General features: G+C 38.0%; 2 protein-coding genes across 5 annotated transcripts; one reads left to right on the plus strand and one right to left on the minus strand.

The window, feature by feature from the left end:
• Positions 1–5,715: 5,715 nt before the first annotated feature.
• Positions 5,716–10,246, plus strand: LOC112196275 (protein NRT1/ PTR FAMILY 3.1). Of its 4 annotated transcripts, none has more exons than XM_040517751.1 (5): positions 5,716–5,866; positions 5,974–6,191; positions 6,842–7,401; positions 8,361–9,248; positions 10,053–10,246. In XM_040517751.1, the coding sequence occupies exons 1-4, from the start codon at positions 5,785–5,787 to the stop codon at positions 9,244–9,246; spliced, it is 1,746 nt and encodes a 581-aa protein (XP_040373685.1). In that variant the 5' UTR covers positions 5,716–5,784; the 3' UTR covers positions 9,247–9,248; positions 10,053–10,246. The 4 variants fall into 4 exon arrangements, with proteins under 4 accessions (XP_040373685.1, XP_024192357.1, XP_024192356.1 ...); XM_024336589.2 differs by lacking the exon at positions 10,053–10,246 and adding an exon at positions 9,446–9,786; XM_024336588.2 differs by lacking the exon at positions 10,053–10,246 and adding an exon at positions 9,491–9,786.
• A 1,705-nt stretch (positions 10,247–11,951) lies between these two features.
• On the minus strand, positions 11,952–16,157 carry LOC112196277 (COP9 signalosome complex subunit 2). Its single transcript, XM_024336591.2, has 12 exons — positions 15,998–16,157; positions 15,774–15,866; positions 15,584–15,662; positions 15,020–15,260; positions 14,776–14,850; positions 14,553–14,687; positions 13,838–14,025; positions 13,082–13,150; positions 12,915–13,005; positions 12,654–12,788; positions 12,412–12,524; positions 11,952–12,329 (listed from the first exon to the last, which is right to left on the minus strand). The coding sequence occupies exons 1-12, from the start codon at positions 16,005–16,007 to the stop codon at positions 12,239–12,241; spliced, it is 1,320 nt and encodes a 439-aa protein (XP_024192359.1). The 5' UTR covers positions 16,008–16,157; the 3' UTR covers positions 11,952–12,238.
• Positions 16,158–17,283: the final 1,126 nt, after the last annotated feature.

Consider the following 17,283-nt stretch of genomic DNA (forward strand, 5'->3'; position numbering starts at 1 on the left):
TACAGACGAATGGGCAACTACGTTGGATTTGAGACTTCCAACAATCGTCCGCCACTTAAATGCCCTTGCTAGGCGATCTCCTTACCGCTAGATTTGCGGATGTCACTTTGATGAGACAGTCTTCCCGTCGTTAGGGGAGATAAGAACACGAATGTTCAACAGGAACAACAGGAATTGTCGTAGTCTGTCCCCACTATGTCTCATCTTGATCCCTATTAAAGTGACGAGATCACACAAATATGCTGCAAACATGCCTGCAAGGAAGGACGTCCCTATGAGAGGACGTAGCGCCACCGCACACGGAGGTGGGTATGGCGCCAACGCCAAAGAGAGTGGCACTCTGGCGTTACAGGCCCTGGCCCCAGCTAGGATGCGTGGGAGGCCCGTGAGTTCGAAGGATACTTTGGCACATTCCAATCCTTTATTCATCAAGACTCAAAATCCGTCTCATGAGTATCTTCCAGGTTATGGTTATCGTTGGGGGACGCCTCAACGTCAAACCCTATTCCTGAGAATATAGAGCTCTATGAAACTTACACTAGTGTACATGAGACGTGGGATAGAAACTCCATCATAATTGATGATGTAGTTACGCATTTTGTTGTGCATGAGTTTGCTGAGTCCGATGATATCGAACCACGCTCCGTTGATGAATGAATGCCAACGTAGAGAGTTTTTGGCCTAAATGGAAAGATGCGATCCAGGTTAAGATGATTCTCTAACGAAGAGGAAGGTTTTCGAGCTAGAGATGCCAACACCTCCTAACATAAAACCTGTTGACTAATGGGTCTTTGTTAGAAAGCGTAATGAGAAAAAGAGATGGTAATCTCGCCTTATGGCGCAAGGCTTCTCACAAAACGCCCTGGAATCGACTACGATGAGACATATTCTCTCGTAATGGATGTCATTGCACTCCACTACCCTGTCAGTTTGGTAGTTTCCGAATAACTGAACATGCAGCTTACAAATATGGTCACTGCGTATCTCTATAGGGATCTAGATACGGAATATACATGAAGGTTCATGGCGAACTTCTTTTACCCAAGTTAAGTGGCTTTAGACCATGGAGCGCGTTTACAAAGAGGTTGAAATGCTCACTAAAGTGACTACTTGATTGGGAAGGGATATGCCCACGCGTTTCTATGACAAGTTTCGGATTCCATCGCGGTTCATGTTGGACATGATCTTCATTAGAAGCCCTTAAAGAGTTAAGGGAAACCACTGAACACTTGAAATCCGAGTTTGAGATGAAGGATTTTGGGAGAACACGATTATGTCTCGGTTTGGAACTTGAGCATCGTGTCGATAGATGCTTAGGCATTTTGACAAAGTCAAGCCTTCAAGCACCCCCATGATCGTCCGTAGTCTTGATCCTGAAAATGATCCTCTTCGTCAAAGGGATGATGACGAAGATGTGCTAGAGGCAAAAGTGCCTTACTTAGTACAATAGGCGCATTATTGTACTTATCTCAATGCACAAGACTGGACATCTCATATGTTGTAAACTTGTTAGCTAGATATAGCTCTGCGCCAACGCGACGCCATTGGATTGGTGTAAAAGATATCTTTCGATATTTGAGATGTACGATTGATATGGGCTTGTTCTATCCCTACGAAGAGATGATGGATTCGGACCCATCACACACAAGAAACGCCGCCAACGCTGGCCTGCGTTCTCTATCCCCATTCCAAAACGACATGTGTTTTGGAAGGTTTTGCTGATGTTGGGTATCTGTCTAACCCACACAATGGTCATTCCCAATCCGGTTAAGTGTTCACCATGGGAAAAGACCGTGATATCTTGGAGGTCTACAGAACAGACCGTAGTCGCTATATCTTCGAACAATGCAGAGATCATTGCTCTTCACGAAGTGGTTCGTGAATGTATATGGATTGGATCCATAGTTACGCATGTTCGAACAATTGTGGTTTGAAGTCTACCACAGATGAGCCTACAAGTGTTTAGGATAATGCTACTTGTTTTGAACAAATGAGGCAAGGCTACATCAAAAGCGATAACACCAAGCATAATCAGCAACAACAGACACTCCTCGAGATCAAAGTGAACTAGGTTCAATCTGAGGACAGTGAGGCAGACTTGTTTACGAAGTCATTGCCCAGTACCACGTTCGAGAAACATGTGGCAAGATTTGGCTTGCTAAAATTATCTGAACTCCCATGATCGTAGTCATCAGGGGGAGGCGCAGACATCAGGGGGAGATGTCTACATGTTCACCTCGAATCGTGAAGGGTGTGTTGTGCTCTTTTTCCCCTTCGACCGAGGTTATTTTTGTCCCACTGGGTTTTTGTTACTCGGCAAGGTTTTTAACGAGGCAACGAGAGAAGCACCGCGTTTGGCACAAGGGGGAGTGTTGAAGGAAAACCTAATTTGTGTTTAGCCCAAACTCTAGGTTACTTGACCTAGTGGTAATAGGATTTAATTAGAAGGATCTAGAATCCTATTCAATGTAGAATTACTTTCCTTGTATGATTGAGATTCTATGCATTGTAATCCTCTATATAAAGAGGCCCCTATTATCAATGAGAATACACAGAAAATTTCTCCCAAATTCAGTTTCTCTACAACAAATCTAAATTTTTTCCAAAAATTCATAAAACTAATGATGTTAGGGTCGATGATTTTTGTAAACAACCCATAGGCTGTGGGGTTTAGCTTTTGGAATTTGGACAAATTCTAAGCGAAAAGACTAATAACAACGTTAAATTAGGAGTACATTAGTGACTTAATCAATCGGTTTGGTCAAGGAATGAGCCAATAAAATTGAAGGAATTAGAAGTAGTTAAAGATTGAATGAAGGGTTCAACTCAAGGGAGCTGTCACGCATGCTGATATTTAGGGTTGCGTTGCAGCTGGCTTATCATTAAAAAGTGACGAATTATTAAATTTCTGAGTAGGTACCTAATGTTCTTCTGTTTCAGTGACTGAAATGGACTTGTAACTAATGAAATGCATGATGAAAAAGAATGAAAATAATTAATTCCGTAGCGAGAGGCATTTTGAATTCCACCGGCCTCCTTCTATATTCAGTACCGGCTGTGTCTACCATTTGCAGCATTATTGCAGCTGCAACTTAAAACATCAAAACTAAAAGAAGGAAAAATAAGCTAAAACGTTCCATTTATATAAGTAATTACAAAGATCTGTGTCAATTTCTTCTGTTCATTTCTTTTTCTCTGCCCTGTATATATCCCCATTCATATCATATTGTATATTACACTTTCAAACCGAAAGCTCTCTATCCTTGAAACTTCACATATTAGAATATCGCCTTCAGAAATGCACCAAGTTATGCATTCCATGATTCAAAGAAGTATCAAATAAGGTGCAAAACGTCTTATCGTAAAGACAATTACAACTCAATCATTATTGTGGGATTATGGACCTTACGTACCGGACGAACCAGTCTCTGCCGATCGATCATGTAATCAAAAATGCGTGCGTCCCCTAGTTGGTCCCCGAAAGCCATAAAAATCATCCCAACCAAAACCAGAAGAATCCGATGAAGCTAGCAAAATGGTGCAACTGCATGCATGGATGTCGAGGGGTGAGTCACTACTGAATACTGATGGAGTCCGTCTTATTCAACTTCAAGGACCACTAGCTAGCTAGGTGCTCTTTCTTGGACTCCTTTTAGCCCACTCATCTCTATCATCATCATCGTCGTCTTAGAAGCACAATCTGATCATTATGTGTGGTTTATAAAGAGTCGCAATCATTTTGATCCGAGTCCAAAATCCAAATCATTGAGGACTAAGATGTGATAGTAGGACACGTGGTTGGGTGACAGACCACTCCCATCTATATATCTCTTTGTAGGTATTACTGAAAATTAAGCAGGACATGTAACTTCTCCATCGAGAACGTGAATGATCTGTAAAACTGGATCCTTTGTTTAGATTTTGTAGGAAGTGCTTGGTTTCAATTCTAGTCGCGTATATAAATTTATGGGTGCGTTTGGGTGGAAGGTTTAGGGTTTAGCACTATTATGGATCTATATTTTATCATTGTCGACTACTCGAGTGAAACACTATGTATTTAGCTGCTTAGAAAGAAATTTTAGTTTTTAGTTTTTACCAATCTCATGCATAGTGGCTGTGCGCTATGCACTCACGCCTCCTATATATCATTTTATTTTAGTTCTCCTTGTAGTCTTGTGCTTCTATATATGATAACTTTGGGTCACATTCTATGAACGGAAATAGGAATAATGGGGATAATCAAATTCGCTTATTTGATCTATGAAAAGAAAAATGCAGCTGCTAGCTATCTAGCTCGATCTTCTTCAATATTTCCAAAAGTCGAAGACATCACCTTCTGACAAAGAAGAAGAAGTTCAAGCTAGATCACGAGGATGCAGAGCAGCAGATGGTAGAAATCTGCGACCTGATAGCAAATAGATGCAAGAAACTGATTCATGTCCAAGTAATCAGAATCAACAATTAAGTTAATGAATTACTTCTATATATACCCGCATCTATTTTGCAGACACGTCGTCCGTCTTCATGCTTACTTCAAACACAAATTTAAACCTATAACCTTGTTTCAATCAACTCTTTTTAACAACGTTGTATACAATATCTTATCGTCAAACATTTCCACAAAACTAGAACCCTAGCTAGTATAACTCAGGAGCAGCGTTGCCCCTCTAGACTCGAATGTGAAAAATAATGAAGCCTTAACTTAATTAAACACAAACCTAGTCCAAGATACAAAAAAAATTCTAACGTCAATCATTAACTGAAAATTTTTCGCCCATAATCATAGATCAACCACTAATACCTTGCCACTAAAAGTTTACACGAATTTTGTTGAAAGTCTCTCCGTTCACATACTTTGACTTACAGGTTTGATGCATATGTATAAATCATTAGTACATGATTAAGAAATCTTGTATTATTGAAGCTTCAATGTAAATATGATATACCACCCACCACTGGGTCCTGGTCCAATCTAGTCTTCAGCATAAATCATTGCATTGTTATCATTATAATAAATTTTAATTAAGAGGAAGAAGATTCGAACTCAAAATCGTAACTAGTATTTTGTTATTTTATTAGAGAGATGTGTTTTTCATTAAACTCGCTCGATCAATAATATTTGTCATAATTAAGGGATAAATATTAAACGTGTTATCATGAAAAGAAATTTTGATTATGAAGATACTATAAGGAATTCAGTACGTAATTTAATTAAACATGCCAGCACTCCGAAAAGAAATTTCTATAAATCTTATTAAGGCCATGCATCCTAAGAAGAAAATTGTATGTTCAATGTACTTATAGTAGTGGAACATGCCATATATGCAGTCCATCTCTTTCTCCATCTTTCTCTAGTCTCTAATTAAAAAAAAAAACAAATTAAGAACGCATTTAAATATTGTGACAGAAGATTGGCTGCTAGATTTCTTTTCTGGGTGTAGATTTTTTGGCTTTCCGCCGATAATTAGGTATCAATAATTATGCGGAAAAGTATCTTGAGCCAATAATAATGAGGAAAAGTTCCGACCGTTGATCAACATCATATTTCAATAATCAGTACTTCATCCTTACATTAAGACAAAGTTTCATGAAAAGTGTAAATAAATATACTTCTCCGTCCTTTATTATCTATGGTTTTTATGGTTATCAGAACCTCCTTAGAAAAATAAGATGAAACAGTAAATTACGTTACTCAAACAAGTTACTGATCGGTTCTATCCTTCTTCATTGCCTATAAATAATGGAGTTCCGTGGGTCACTTGGAGAAGCAGTAGGAAACCTTAGATGGAAAAGATGGAGGAGAAAGATAATCATGTCCATGCTACGACGAAAAGAGGAGGCTTGCGCACCATGCCATTCATCTTTGGTAATGAAGTTTTCTTTCTTCTTCTTCTTTCTCTAGTTATCCATCCGTTTGTTCTTTTAGGTTATGGTTTATTCATTTATGGCATTGAACATGGTGAATTGGTGCAGCTAATGAGGTTACAGAGAAGTTGGCTGTGGTGGGATTCAATGCGAACATGGTGAACTACTTGACAACGCAGATGCATATGCCGTTAACAAAAGCAGCGAACACCGTCACCAACTTCAGCGGCACTGCTAGCTTGTCCCCTTTGCTCGGTGCTTTCATGGCCGATGCTTACGCCGGACGCTTCTGGACTATAACAATTGCCTCCATTATTTACACCGTTGTAATTAACTAAACTCTCTCTCTCTCTCTCTCTCTCTCTCTCTCTTTCTCTACATGCATATATGTAGATTAAGAGCATTAATTATAGAATTTATAAAGGAAATGATATACTTAATTAGTGTTAAATATGAAACCATGTTGAATTGAGAGATTCGGACGACCCAAAAACCTTAAAAATATTATTTGTAGTCGACTCATTTAAATTACCTTTTTAGGATAGAGTTTAGCTATTATGTTCCCATTATGTACTCAATAAGTTATTGCTCAACGAATGACATTAATCACCTAGTATTGGCGGTTTAGCTATATGTTTGATTTAGATATATATAACGGTTCTATATATACTTTAAAATAAATTTTAAATTTCTTTAAAGTTATATTGTCATGTGGTATGTTTGATAAATGAGTATTTATAATTTTAATGAAACTAACATTAAAATTTGAGACAAAGCAACAAAAATTAAGTGTTGAGTATGAATAATTTGCTAGACTATGATTGAGCTGAGTTTCTTGACAAATGAAATGTCTGAAAATGGATGAATTTGTAGTCCATTTTATTGATTTGTTATGAGATACTAATCACTTAAATTTTTGTATTATGGAGGGAATGATTAGCTTGATTAGCTTGACAGAAATTTTTGTATTATGCAGGGAATGATTAGCCTGACAGTGTCGGCAGTACTTCCCCAACTGAGGCCTCCCCCATGTGACCACAACCAAGTGTGCCAAGAAGCCGACGGTGGACAACTTGCAATTCTTTACATATCTCTCTTACTAGGAGCACTCGGGTCCGGTGGGATCCGACCCTGCGTTGTGGCATTCGGAGCGGACCAGTTTGACGAGAGCGATCCGAAGCAAAACGCCAAGACATGGAGCTACTTTAACTGGTACTACTTTGTGATGGGAGCATCCATGCTAGTTGCTGTGACAGTGCTAGTGTACATCCAGGACAATATCGGATGGGGTTGGGGGCTTGGAATTCCAACTATAGCCATGTTCCTTTCGGTTATTACATTTGTGATAGGGTACCCGCTTTATCGACACTTGGATCCGGCTGGAAGTCCGTTTACCCGGTTGGCACAAGTGTTAGTGGCCGCTTGCAAGAAGAGAAAGGTACCTATGGTTTCTGATCCTAGATTGCTGTATCAGAATGATGAACTTGACGATCCTATTTCTATTGGTGGCAAGCTTCTCCATACTAATCATATGAAGTAAGTGCTCTACTTTGCAACTGTTCTTTTACTATGCTATATCCCATTCCACCACAAAGAGAGGGAATAGTAGAAATGCATGCAAAGGCTTTTATGAATTCTTCATAGTATCATATAATTCGAATCTTTTAATCATTTAATCATGAATAAAAGAATGTTATACTCTAAAATACAACTGTACTAATATGACCGACATCGGGTTGTAGCTAGCTAATAGAGCTCCATTATCACTATCCATTTTAGCTGGCCAATTACATATCGAAGTCACCATTAGGTGGATTCATATTGTAGATGATGACAATCATTTTGTCCAAATAAATTATTCATGGCTTGGAAATATGGATATAGGGACCATAATATTGATCTTTTGATCTTTCTTGACAAGCAGCACATACTTCGGTTTCTATCGCTTTTGGTCTTTCACTAAGGAACAAAAAAGAGCTTGTGTCCTCTACTCCAATATCATACAGTCATCCCCACCTCCACAGTCCACAATGACCAACGATAGCCATGAACATGTAATCTGGTCGCCTTTGCTAGTTTTCGACTACGTGGTGGCTTCATTTTCTACTTCACATGGGTCACAGATCGTATGATCAGCTTCCCATGGACCATGGTCTGATGAAAAAAACTTCTTACGGACCAGACCAAGGGCCATGAGTCCATCACAAGTTCACAACAATAATTGAACTTTATCCCCAAAACACCTAAATATAGTGTCGATGTTTCATCTACTTAAATTTAATTGGACTAAAATATTATATTCTATATTGTTAACAGGAATTGTTAGTTATTTGTGTTGTTTTAGTTTTCACAATAAATTTATGCGTACACTCTAAAATATTATTTGATAAATAAATTTAAAGATGTAATTGTTTCCCAAATTTTTAACTAGCCAATCAATATTGTTCTTATTGCAAAAGATTACTAACATGTACGTGTGTGGCTAAACAATGCAGATTTCTTGACAAGGCAGCCATTGTGGCAGAGGAAGACGAACTCAAGTCACCCAACCTGTGGAGGATCAGCACCGTTCATCGCGTGGAAGAACTGAAATCAGTGATCAGAATGGGACCCATATGGGCAGCAGGCATACTCCTAATTACAGCCTATTCCCAACAAAACACTTTCTCACTCAACCAAGCAAAAACCATGAACAGACACCTCTCAAAGTCCTTTGAAATCCCAGCAGCCTCCATGTCAGTGTTTACCATGGTCCCTATGCTCTTAACAATCGCATTCTACGACCGAGTTTTCATACCCCTAGCCAGAAAGGTGACGGGTTTGGACAGGGGGATCACATTCCTTCACAGAATGGGAATCGGATTCGTCATTTCCATACTGGCTACTTTCGTCGCTGGATTCGTGGAATTGAAGCGAAAAAAGGCAGCATTGGCTTATGGGCTTCTGAATCAGCCACACACCATGATCCCCATTTCAGTATTTTGGCTAGCGCCCCAGTACAGCCTTCATGGGATAGCTGAAGCATTCATGTCAATCGGGCACCTAGAGTTTTTCTACAGCCAGGCGCCAGAGAGCATGAGGAGCACTGCTGCTGCACTGTTCTGGACTGCGATATCGGCCGGGAGTTATTTGAGCACCCTCTTGGTTTCATTGGTGCACAAGTTTAGTGCTGGGACTAATGGATCCAACTGGCTACCGGATGATAATTTGAACCAGGGGAAGCTGGAAAACTTTTACTGGTTGATCACCTTGCTACAAGTTGCTAATCTGATTTACTACCTTTGGTGCGCTAAAATATATACGTATAAGCCGATTCAGGTGAAAGGGAAAGATGGAGCTGAGTCTGAAGGAAAGGGTGTGGAGCTTTCTATTCGGGTTTAGAGGTATGTTAATCAATTGCTGGTTATGTAATTAGTTGTATAGTCTGAATAATGTTAGCGGATTCAAATTTGCTCACCATCTTTGGTTAGGTGGTGATACCACTATCCCATAAAATTTCACCATGTGTTTAACAACATAACTATGGTTAACTTTTTAATAATCTATTATAATAAACTAATAATACTTATAATTAATAAAGAGAGAGAAATAAACTCTCTCTCATCCTTCGATTCCCAATTCTCAGAAACAGTAGCTTCTGAGTTCAGAGACGCAGACAAGACACAGAAACAAGAACAGAACAGAGATGGGGGTGATGGAGAAGCTCAAGATGTTCGTCGTACAAGATACTGTCGTCGCTGCTTCTTGTCTCGTCGCCGGTGTTGCTCGTTGAAGCTACACGGGTCTTGGTTTTGTGCCCAAGTTCATCACTTTTCTTTATGTAGGCATTCTGAAATTGTTGTACTAGTACCCATTTAGCTTTTTGTGCTTAATTATCTGGCTTAGGAAATCTAAGACTTGGATTCTGGTTTTGTTTTGGTAGCTTCGGCCTAGAAGATTAATGAGATGCTAATTTGGCTGGAACAACATAGCTATTTGAGCTCTAGGATTGGCAAACTCATTTGAAAATCATAATTCTCAAAAACAGTTTTTCGGGAGTTTTCATCTTCCTCCCAGCAAACTCAACTGCCACTTCATGAATATCATCTACTGTTCATCGTTCATGGTTATAGTTTTGGGTTTTGGTTGGTTTTCCCCGACCTCGACTCTGGGTTTAAAATTAACACGGGGTTATGCTTGGTTCACAGAGTTGAAGAATTTGGTGGAATTCTGAGAATTCGCGTTGCCTCTGTTTATAGATTAGCTGGCTAATCTGTCTTTCGATACCAAGTACAAAACAATATTGAGAAATTGAAACTCTATGGATTGTGGGTGGCATTTCGATTTGAGTTTTCGTCGAGGAAATTTTGTTGGAAGAGGTTGGGTATAGATTATAGTATGGGACTTCTGAATAGTTTGCAATACTCAAATCAAATCCCAAAACTGAGATTTCTAGTATGTTTATGGGAATTGGTTTGTTCAGAGAAGGAAGTGTATGTTTGGTGGAGCCTGGCAGCACCATCTCCGACCTCACTAAATCAAAGAAGATCGTCCTCCTCGGCGTCTTGGTAACCAAAGAGGGAGTTGGTGTCTTGATGGTAGTGATCTTGTCCATGAGATGAAAGGGTGAGGACAGAGATGAGGCTGCTGTATTTTATTAAGAAAATAATAAAATTTTAAAATATAGTTAATTAATGTATAATTTTATGGGGTCGTGACTACTTACTTAATTTTAGCTTAAAAATTATTTACTTACTTCACTAAGAGTTTTTTTAACCCCATTTATCCAATCTAACATTTATTAACAATATTACCTTCATTTTAATTAATAAATTACACACATCTCTCTCTCCTCCCCATCACCGATTTCTCTCTCCCTTTCTCTCAACTTGTCTCAGACTCTCTCTCTATCTCTCTCTCTCCCCCCCCCCCCCCCATCGTCTTTAATTTCTCCACCAGTTTGGAGTCGTCGGCGTTGTCCGTCCGTCAAAGACCTCGGCAGTGAGCAAAGTGCTTCCAACCGACGGGATTGAAGAGTTCTTCGCAACGGGCGAGAAGCAAAAGCTGTGCCGCCACGCCGTTGATCGGAATTCCGGCAAGGTGCAAAATCAATGTCGTCATCGTCTTCTTCTTTTTAGCCTCAGCCCGCTTAGCAAGATAGAAGACATGTCGGAACTTTTTGGCGGGTTCTTGACAACGAGACAGACGAATTTCTTCCAATTGCTTGAGGCCTCCGGCGAGAGGTGCAAGTAGCTCTCCATTTTGATATTTTGGCTTGGAGGCGAAGAAGCCAAACCAGTCAACCAGGTGAAGAAGATCTGGACTCGCTCCTTTATATATGAGGTAGTTGGAATACTGAGCTATTGAGGTGTTAGGTGTCGACCATTTATTCTTTCTTCATCTACATAATAAAAGAAGTTAGTAGACTAGTTCTCTTTACCCACTATAATAGTAAGACGACGAAGGGCTAGAGAGATGGGCCCTGCAATAATTACACAGAGCATGCATAGCTATGCTAGTTGATAAGGAACATTTCGCCACGTTCTCAGGGCCAATCTTTTATGCCAAATTTTTTTTTTTTTGGAAGTTTTACTGTGTTGTTTTACTTATTATTGCCTTGCAATAATAAGTTTACTGGGGGGCAACAATCATATTATTAGAGGGCAGTAATGTTTCTACTAGGGAGCAATAATATGATTATTGGGGGACAATAATATGATTACAATATCTTAAGCTAAATTCAAATATTTGAATCGGGAAATAATTAAAAACCATATATTTGACCAAAAGCCTAACAATTCCAAACTTCCAATTTCCAACGAGGCATTGAAATTGAGAGTTGTATGTATTGCAACATATCATGCAGCTACTCCCGTTATAGTTCAGAGCATGAATGCACAAGTTAGACAGTCACGCTGTTTGTTTCATGTAACGTTCATATCTTCATTGTTTTGGATCACATGACTAGCTTTTACTTCACATTGCTAGGCGTACGTTATTGGGCCTATAACAAGTTGTTATCATCATTGGGCCTCTTAGTTGGTCAATGCAGGTTATACGCACTAGAAAGAGCACCATGACACTTCTATTTTAAATCGAATCAAGAATTTCTGTAATGATTGAATATGACATTATTTGAATTTGCTCTCTCCAAAACTTGGTATTAGAATTGTTTTAGCACAAATGCTATCACAGATGAGTAGCGACATCTACACCATCACAGAGAAATTCTTATGAGCAAACATCTAAACTTAAAGCTCATACTCACATTCACAGCTCATCAAACATTTTTACCTCAAATGGGTAAAGTTGGAACTCAACTCAAGCCATGACATAACAGCAAAAAACTGGCACCATATAGAATGAGGTCATAAGCAATATTGTGCTATCGTTCTCAATATACTCGGTTACCAATAGTTTGAGAAAGAGACTTCAGCTGTGTGTTCCATTTATCTACGGCAGCATACTTCTTCCTTCCCTTCGACCTGCAATATTTGCCAATGAATCAGTGGCAATCATTTAAAGTAAAACACGAAAAATAAAATCACAAATCAAGTAAAAACATACCTGTCACCACGCTCCATGAGCTGGTTCACCTGATCAATATGTCCATCGATTTTGTTATCTAAAATTAGTGAAACCAAGAGCTGCTCAACATCTTTCTCAGGGACATTAAGTTCCTGAACATCAAAAAAGTTTAGTTTCTGAGGGATAATGGCTACAATTCCAAATGTTTTTAAAGAATTAATAACTAAATAAGCGTAACAATGCATTATCTACAACAACAAAAGATAAAAACTAGGGTTCACCTTTGATATGAAGGGAATTCGGATTCGTGTGTACGGCTTGATTAGTTTAAGCAGCACTTGTGTTCTAATATTCTTCAATAGATCTTCAATATAGTTTCGAATGAATGGATCATCCATAATTGTCTTCCTATTACTCTGAAGAAAATAAAAGGAGAAACTCTATTGAGGGAAGCAAGGCAAAAAGAAAGAGAGAAATTTATCACACAAGCAGAGGACAAATTAACATCCCACATAATACCATATTAGGTACAATAACTACACCTTCAGAATTTTTTCGAACTCCAATATCTCATTTCGTTGATATGCTGCTACCAGATTTGTCATTGCCAAGATCTCAGGATCATTTTTATACCTGTAGAACAGAAATACTCAGACCAGCGAATAAAAAAGAGCCACATCATAGAAATTGTGTCTTTTTCAAAACTTACGGCTTTGCTTCTTGACCATCAAATGGATTAACCTCGGACTGCATCAGCATATTAGCCAGAACTAAATATCTGAAGATGGAGAAATTAATACAAGATACAAGGCACTTCCTTAAATTTATAAAGAATTATATCCGGAAATTACATGTATTGTATATATAGCCTAGCCCAATTTACTTAGCTGAGAGGTGACCCCAAGACATCATCCAAACTAAGTTTCATCATGGAAGATGCTTTGTCAAGTTGCAGTAGCCCTCAATTTCAATAATCTTAACAAAATTGACACTTAAGTTTGCATCAATACCAAACACCTATCTGACCTATCAAGAAATTTGCTACTAAAATTAGTAACCACTCACACAAAAGCCCCTATGGTAAAATAAGATTAATTGTCTTATATCCAAAATATGTGGGCACTTAATCCTTATGGTCTTCCAGTGTATCATGTGAAAGCATCTTCATTACTTTCATGTATTAAATGATGAATTTACATATAGTATGACTTCCAACCTTATGCGTACTTATAGTATGACTTCATAGTTAAAGGTGGGATAATGTTATCAACCAAACAACCAAAATGACTTGCTCCTTACAAATGACAAAACAAGGAGTAGACTCACCACCAATTTAAGGACTAAAAACAATTGGATATATATATATATATATATAGAGAGAGAGAGAGAGAGAGAGAGAGATAGTAGAGTGTCATTTATAAATATACTGGATCGAATGAAAAATAATTGGCAGCAGAGAACATACTTCAAGCATTGTATACGCCGCTGGTTCCCCGCTTCATCATAGTTCTTGAAAGCTTCAAAAAAATCTGTGGCGGCCTCTGCCCACTGACGCTCTGTCATATGCATCTTACCCCCACACTCACGAATTATTCCCATGATTCTAGGATGAGGTATTGCTGACTTGATTGCAAGAGCTTTTTGGTATAATTGCTGCATTCAATGTAGAGTCAGATGCTACTTGGGCACAAAGGTAAACAGAAACACACAAAGTAACAAAATTTTGCAATGTATTTTAGTGATGAAACATTACTACAAAGACAAAGTTAGGGGCCCTGTTGGGCATTTTTGAAATATAGAACACAAACTATGAAGATCCATTAAATTGTCACAACAAACAACCACTAAGTGCCTCTGTGATAGTACCTACCAAAAATACATTATATTGTCACAACACAACAAACTATTAACAGGTTCTTATATATATATATATATATATATACAAATTTAGAAAAATCCAACATTCCCACAGCATAGCTACCATGACTCATTTGGATAACCATCGAACAAGATGAAGAACAGATTATTTCCAAATACATAAGCCAGCCCAGTATTTAAAATCATACTTTTCTGCTTTGACTTAATGAATCCAACACATCACAGAAAAAACCGAGATAGAGATACAGTTCATCGATCACAGAGAAACATAAAGGTATTAAGCATATAACAAAGATTCTTACCTTTAGCTTTTTGTTATTTTTAGTCTCAGTGTACATTTGAATCTCAATTGCATAAACCTCCAAAAGTTGACTTCCTTTCTTTTGATCATCAGTACCATCTTCTTTTTGACAAGATTTGTGGAGTTCCTTCAAAATCTAATAGTGCAACAAAGGTTATTCCCAGCCTATGAAGATCACAATATGCATAATATGATGCTAAGAGGTAATAAAGATAAATAGCTACCTTACTCATTCGCCCATATTCACTCATATCAAACCAAATTTTGCAAAGCTTAAGATTTGTCTTGAACCAAAGCCTCTGCACAAGAAGTCAGAATATGGCATGTGACTTATTGCAGGAAAATCACTTGATACATAAAGAAAGATAAGCCCTAGTCAACAAAACTCTTGAACCAGACCCTAATCACTTACTGATGAATTCAAATAGAAAGAAAACCATATTGCAAAAGTAACGATTTTATTCAGACCTCATTCTTTGCCTCTTCAAGGGCCTTTAGAGTGGTCTGATAAAAATCTTGCAGGAGACCAGAGTTCTGACTAGCTGACCCGGACACAAAATCCATAATGTTATTTATACATTTTTCACTGTAATTCCGTGTTACGGCTGATTTGATATATGTCAACATCTCCCTGTATGAATCCATCATCTCTTTATACCTCCTGAGACGGTAATAGATCTTCACAGTTTGCTTCAAAGATTTAAATCCCCTGGAAAGAAAAAAAAAATTAAAAATTAAAAATTACAGATAAACCAACAAATGAATTGACCTCCGAGATTTGCAACTTTTTGACAGTTTCTCGTGTGAACAATATAAGGAGATGTCTGTTTCTTTCCTCCTAACTCAAGCACTCAATATAACTGCCGCGGCATTTTCCCCTCTCTAAGCTCTAACTCCATTTAACAATTGGATATCATTCTGCACACTTTATCAACACCCAAATCCTCCAAACAAATCGAAATAGAACACCCTAGATATTAAGGCTTTCATTTAATTTTTGCAGAAAAAGAATGCTAACGGTGTATAACTCACCACTCAGCCTTGTCAGGCTCCATGCGAATTACTTCTTCAAATCCTGAAAGCGCTCCTTCTGGATCAGTCTCAACCAAACCTGAGAGATAATCACACAAAAAATAAGTAACAAATTTGAAACCCTAACGAACTAAAAGAAAGGCTAAGAATTTAGATGAAAAATCGAAAGCTCCAAAACGAACAATAATACCTTTGGAGTTGTAATACTGGTTCTCAATATCAACGTCCTGCTCCTCAGGCTCTTCGTCCGAGTACTCGAATCCGTAATCCTCCATATCAGCATCTGCACACAAAACCAAGGCAACGTAAACATAATGCGGCCGCATTCACTGATTTTCCATCGAAATTAACTGGTCAAGAACCCTAATTGTGGAAGAAAAAAAAACAAAAAAATTGTGAATATTCGAAACATACCGGAACCCATGGCTGCCTCAAAGGCGAAGAAGGAAGTCGGAGTTTTCGCGTTTGGATTTCGGAGGCCACCGAAAGCAGAACAAGCGTAGAGAAGAAGCGCAGAGAGAGAAGAAGGGAAGAGAATGGTTTTTAATTTTTTTTTTTTTTTTTTTTTTTTTTATGGTGATGAAAATGTAGTAAAGTGGTAGGCTCCAAGCCCAGCATAGAGAAACAGATCTCCTGCCAGAGAAATACAAAAGCCTAATAAATGGCCCAAAATATGGAAGCCCAGACAGAAATGAAATCGCTTAGGCCCGGCTCAGTTTGGTGTTGACGGGTGGTTTATGCAGATTTTTCAACTTCTTCCCACTCCAGATCCCAAACTTGGAGAAGACAAGGAGAGTTGCTTTTGTTTTTCCTAGAGAGAAATTGCTTGGATTTGTGAAATTTAAGGTGAGCTTGGAAATTTAGCTCATGACATTACAAGATTCAAACAAGCATTCTATTAACTGTAAAGCATACATGGTGAAACAACCTTAAAAACATAATAATGTGTTGTGCACAACTTTTTACATCAATGTAAGAGTATTTGCCCCCAATTTTTTATTATACCTAAATTAGTAATGAAAAAATTTAATGTATTGTTACATTGAAACTCAAATTGGACATTTAGTTTCCATGTTCGCTGCAATAATTAAATTCTGTACAAAGAGTCATGTTTACAGAAAATTCTGATATCAACATACAAGTTTCCAGTCTGAAACAAAGGAGAATGATCTTCAAATCTTCACCAATAGAATGTACAATTAAGATTGCAATGCAAATTGAAATGCAAGAGCAAATTTACAAGCTTTTGGGAGAATGCTACTGAAATGGAGATATAGAGCTCCTATTTCATTGTTGCGCGTTGCAAAAAAAGGTTTATATATTGAACATTTTATGCAAATTATCAGTAAACTTACTTTTAGTTGACTCCAACATCTTTGAATCAAAATTTAAATTTAAGATCAACTATCTTAAAGTTGCGTAACAATTTTGAACTTTTGATCAAAAAGTCAAATGTATATTTATTATATTGTAACATATCATGTAAATTATTGGTAAATAGATGAATGATTTTATCATTTTAGGGTACAAAAAGCATGACATGGATTGTCACACTATTTTATTTCATCTTTTGCTCATAATTTTGGAAAAGTTGAATTCTCACTCCTTATTTTACAATCCACACTCCTTTAAATATCTCAATGCAAGAAACCTAGGGTTTCTGAGTATAGCAGCGGCGGTGCACTTCGACTCTGTCGTCG

Source organism: Rosa chinensis, chromosome 4 (genome assembly GCF_002994745.2).
Source record: "Rosa chinensis cultivar Old Blush chromosome 4, RchiOBHm-V2, whole genome shotgun sequence".
Lineage (NCBI taxonomy): Eukaryota > Viridiplantae > Streptophyta > Magnoliopsida > Rosales > Rosaceae > Rosa > Rosa chinensis.

Bases quoted from the DNA above. Each gene is read 5' to 3' on its own strand.
- LOC112196275 (XM_040517751.1), top strand. From the start codon at position 5,785: ATGGAAAAGATGGAGGAGAAAGATAATCATGTCCATGCTACGACGAAA. The intron at 5,867-5,973 runs GTAATGAAGTTT...GAATTGGTGCAG, and splicing joins CACCATGCCATTCATCTTTG to CTAATGAGGTTACAGAGAAG. The intron at 6,192-6,841 runs GTAATTAACTAA...TGTATTATGCAG, and splicing joins CCTCCATTATTTACACCGTT to GGAATGATTAGCCTGACAGT.
- LOC112196277 (XM_024336591.2), bottom strand. The intron at 12,789-12,914 runs GTGTAGTTATTG...TATTTTCTTCAG, and splicing joins AGTTCGAAAAAATTCTGAAG to AGTAATAGGAAGACAATTAT. The intron at 12,330-12,411 runs GTATGTTTTTAC...CAAATATTGCAG, and splicing joins CTCATGGAGCGTGGTGACAG to GTCGAAGGGAAGGAAGAAGT.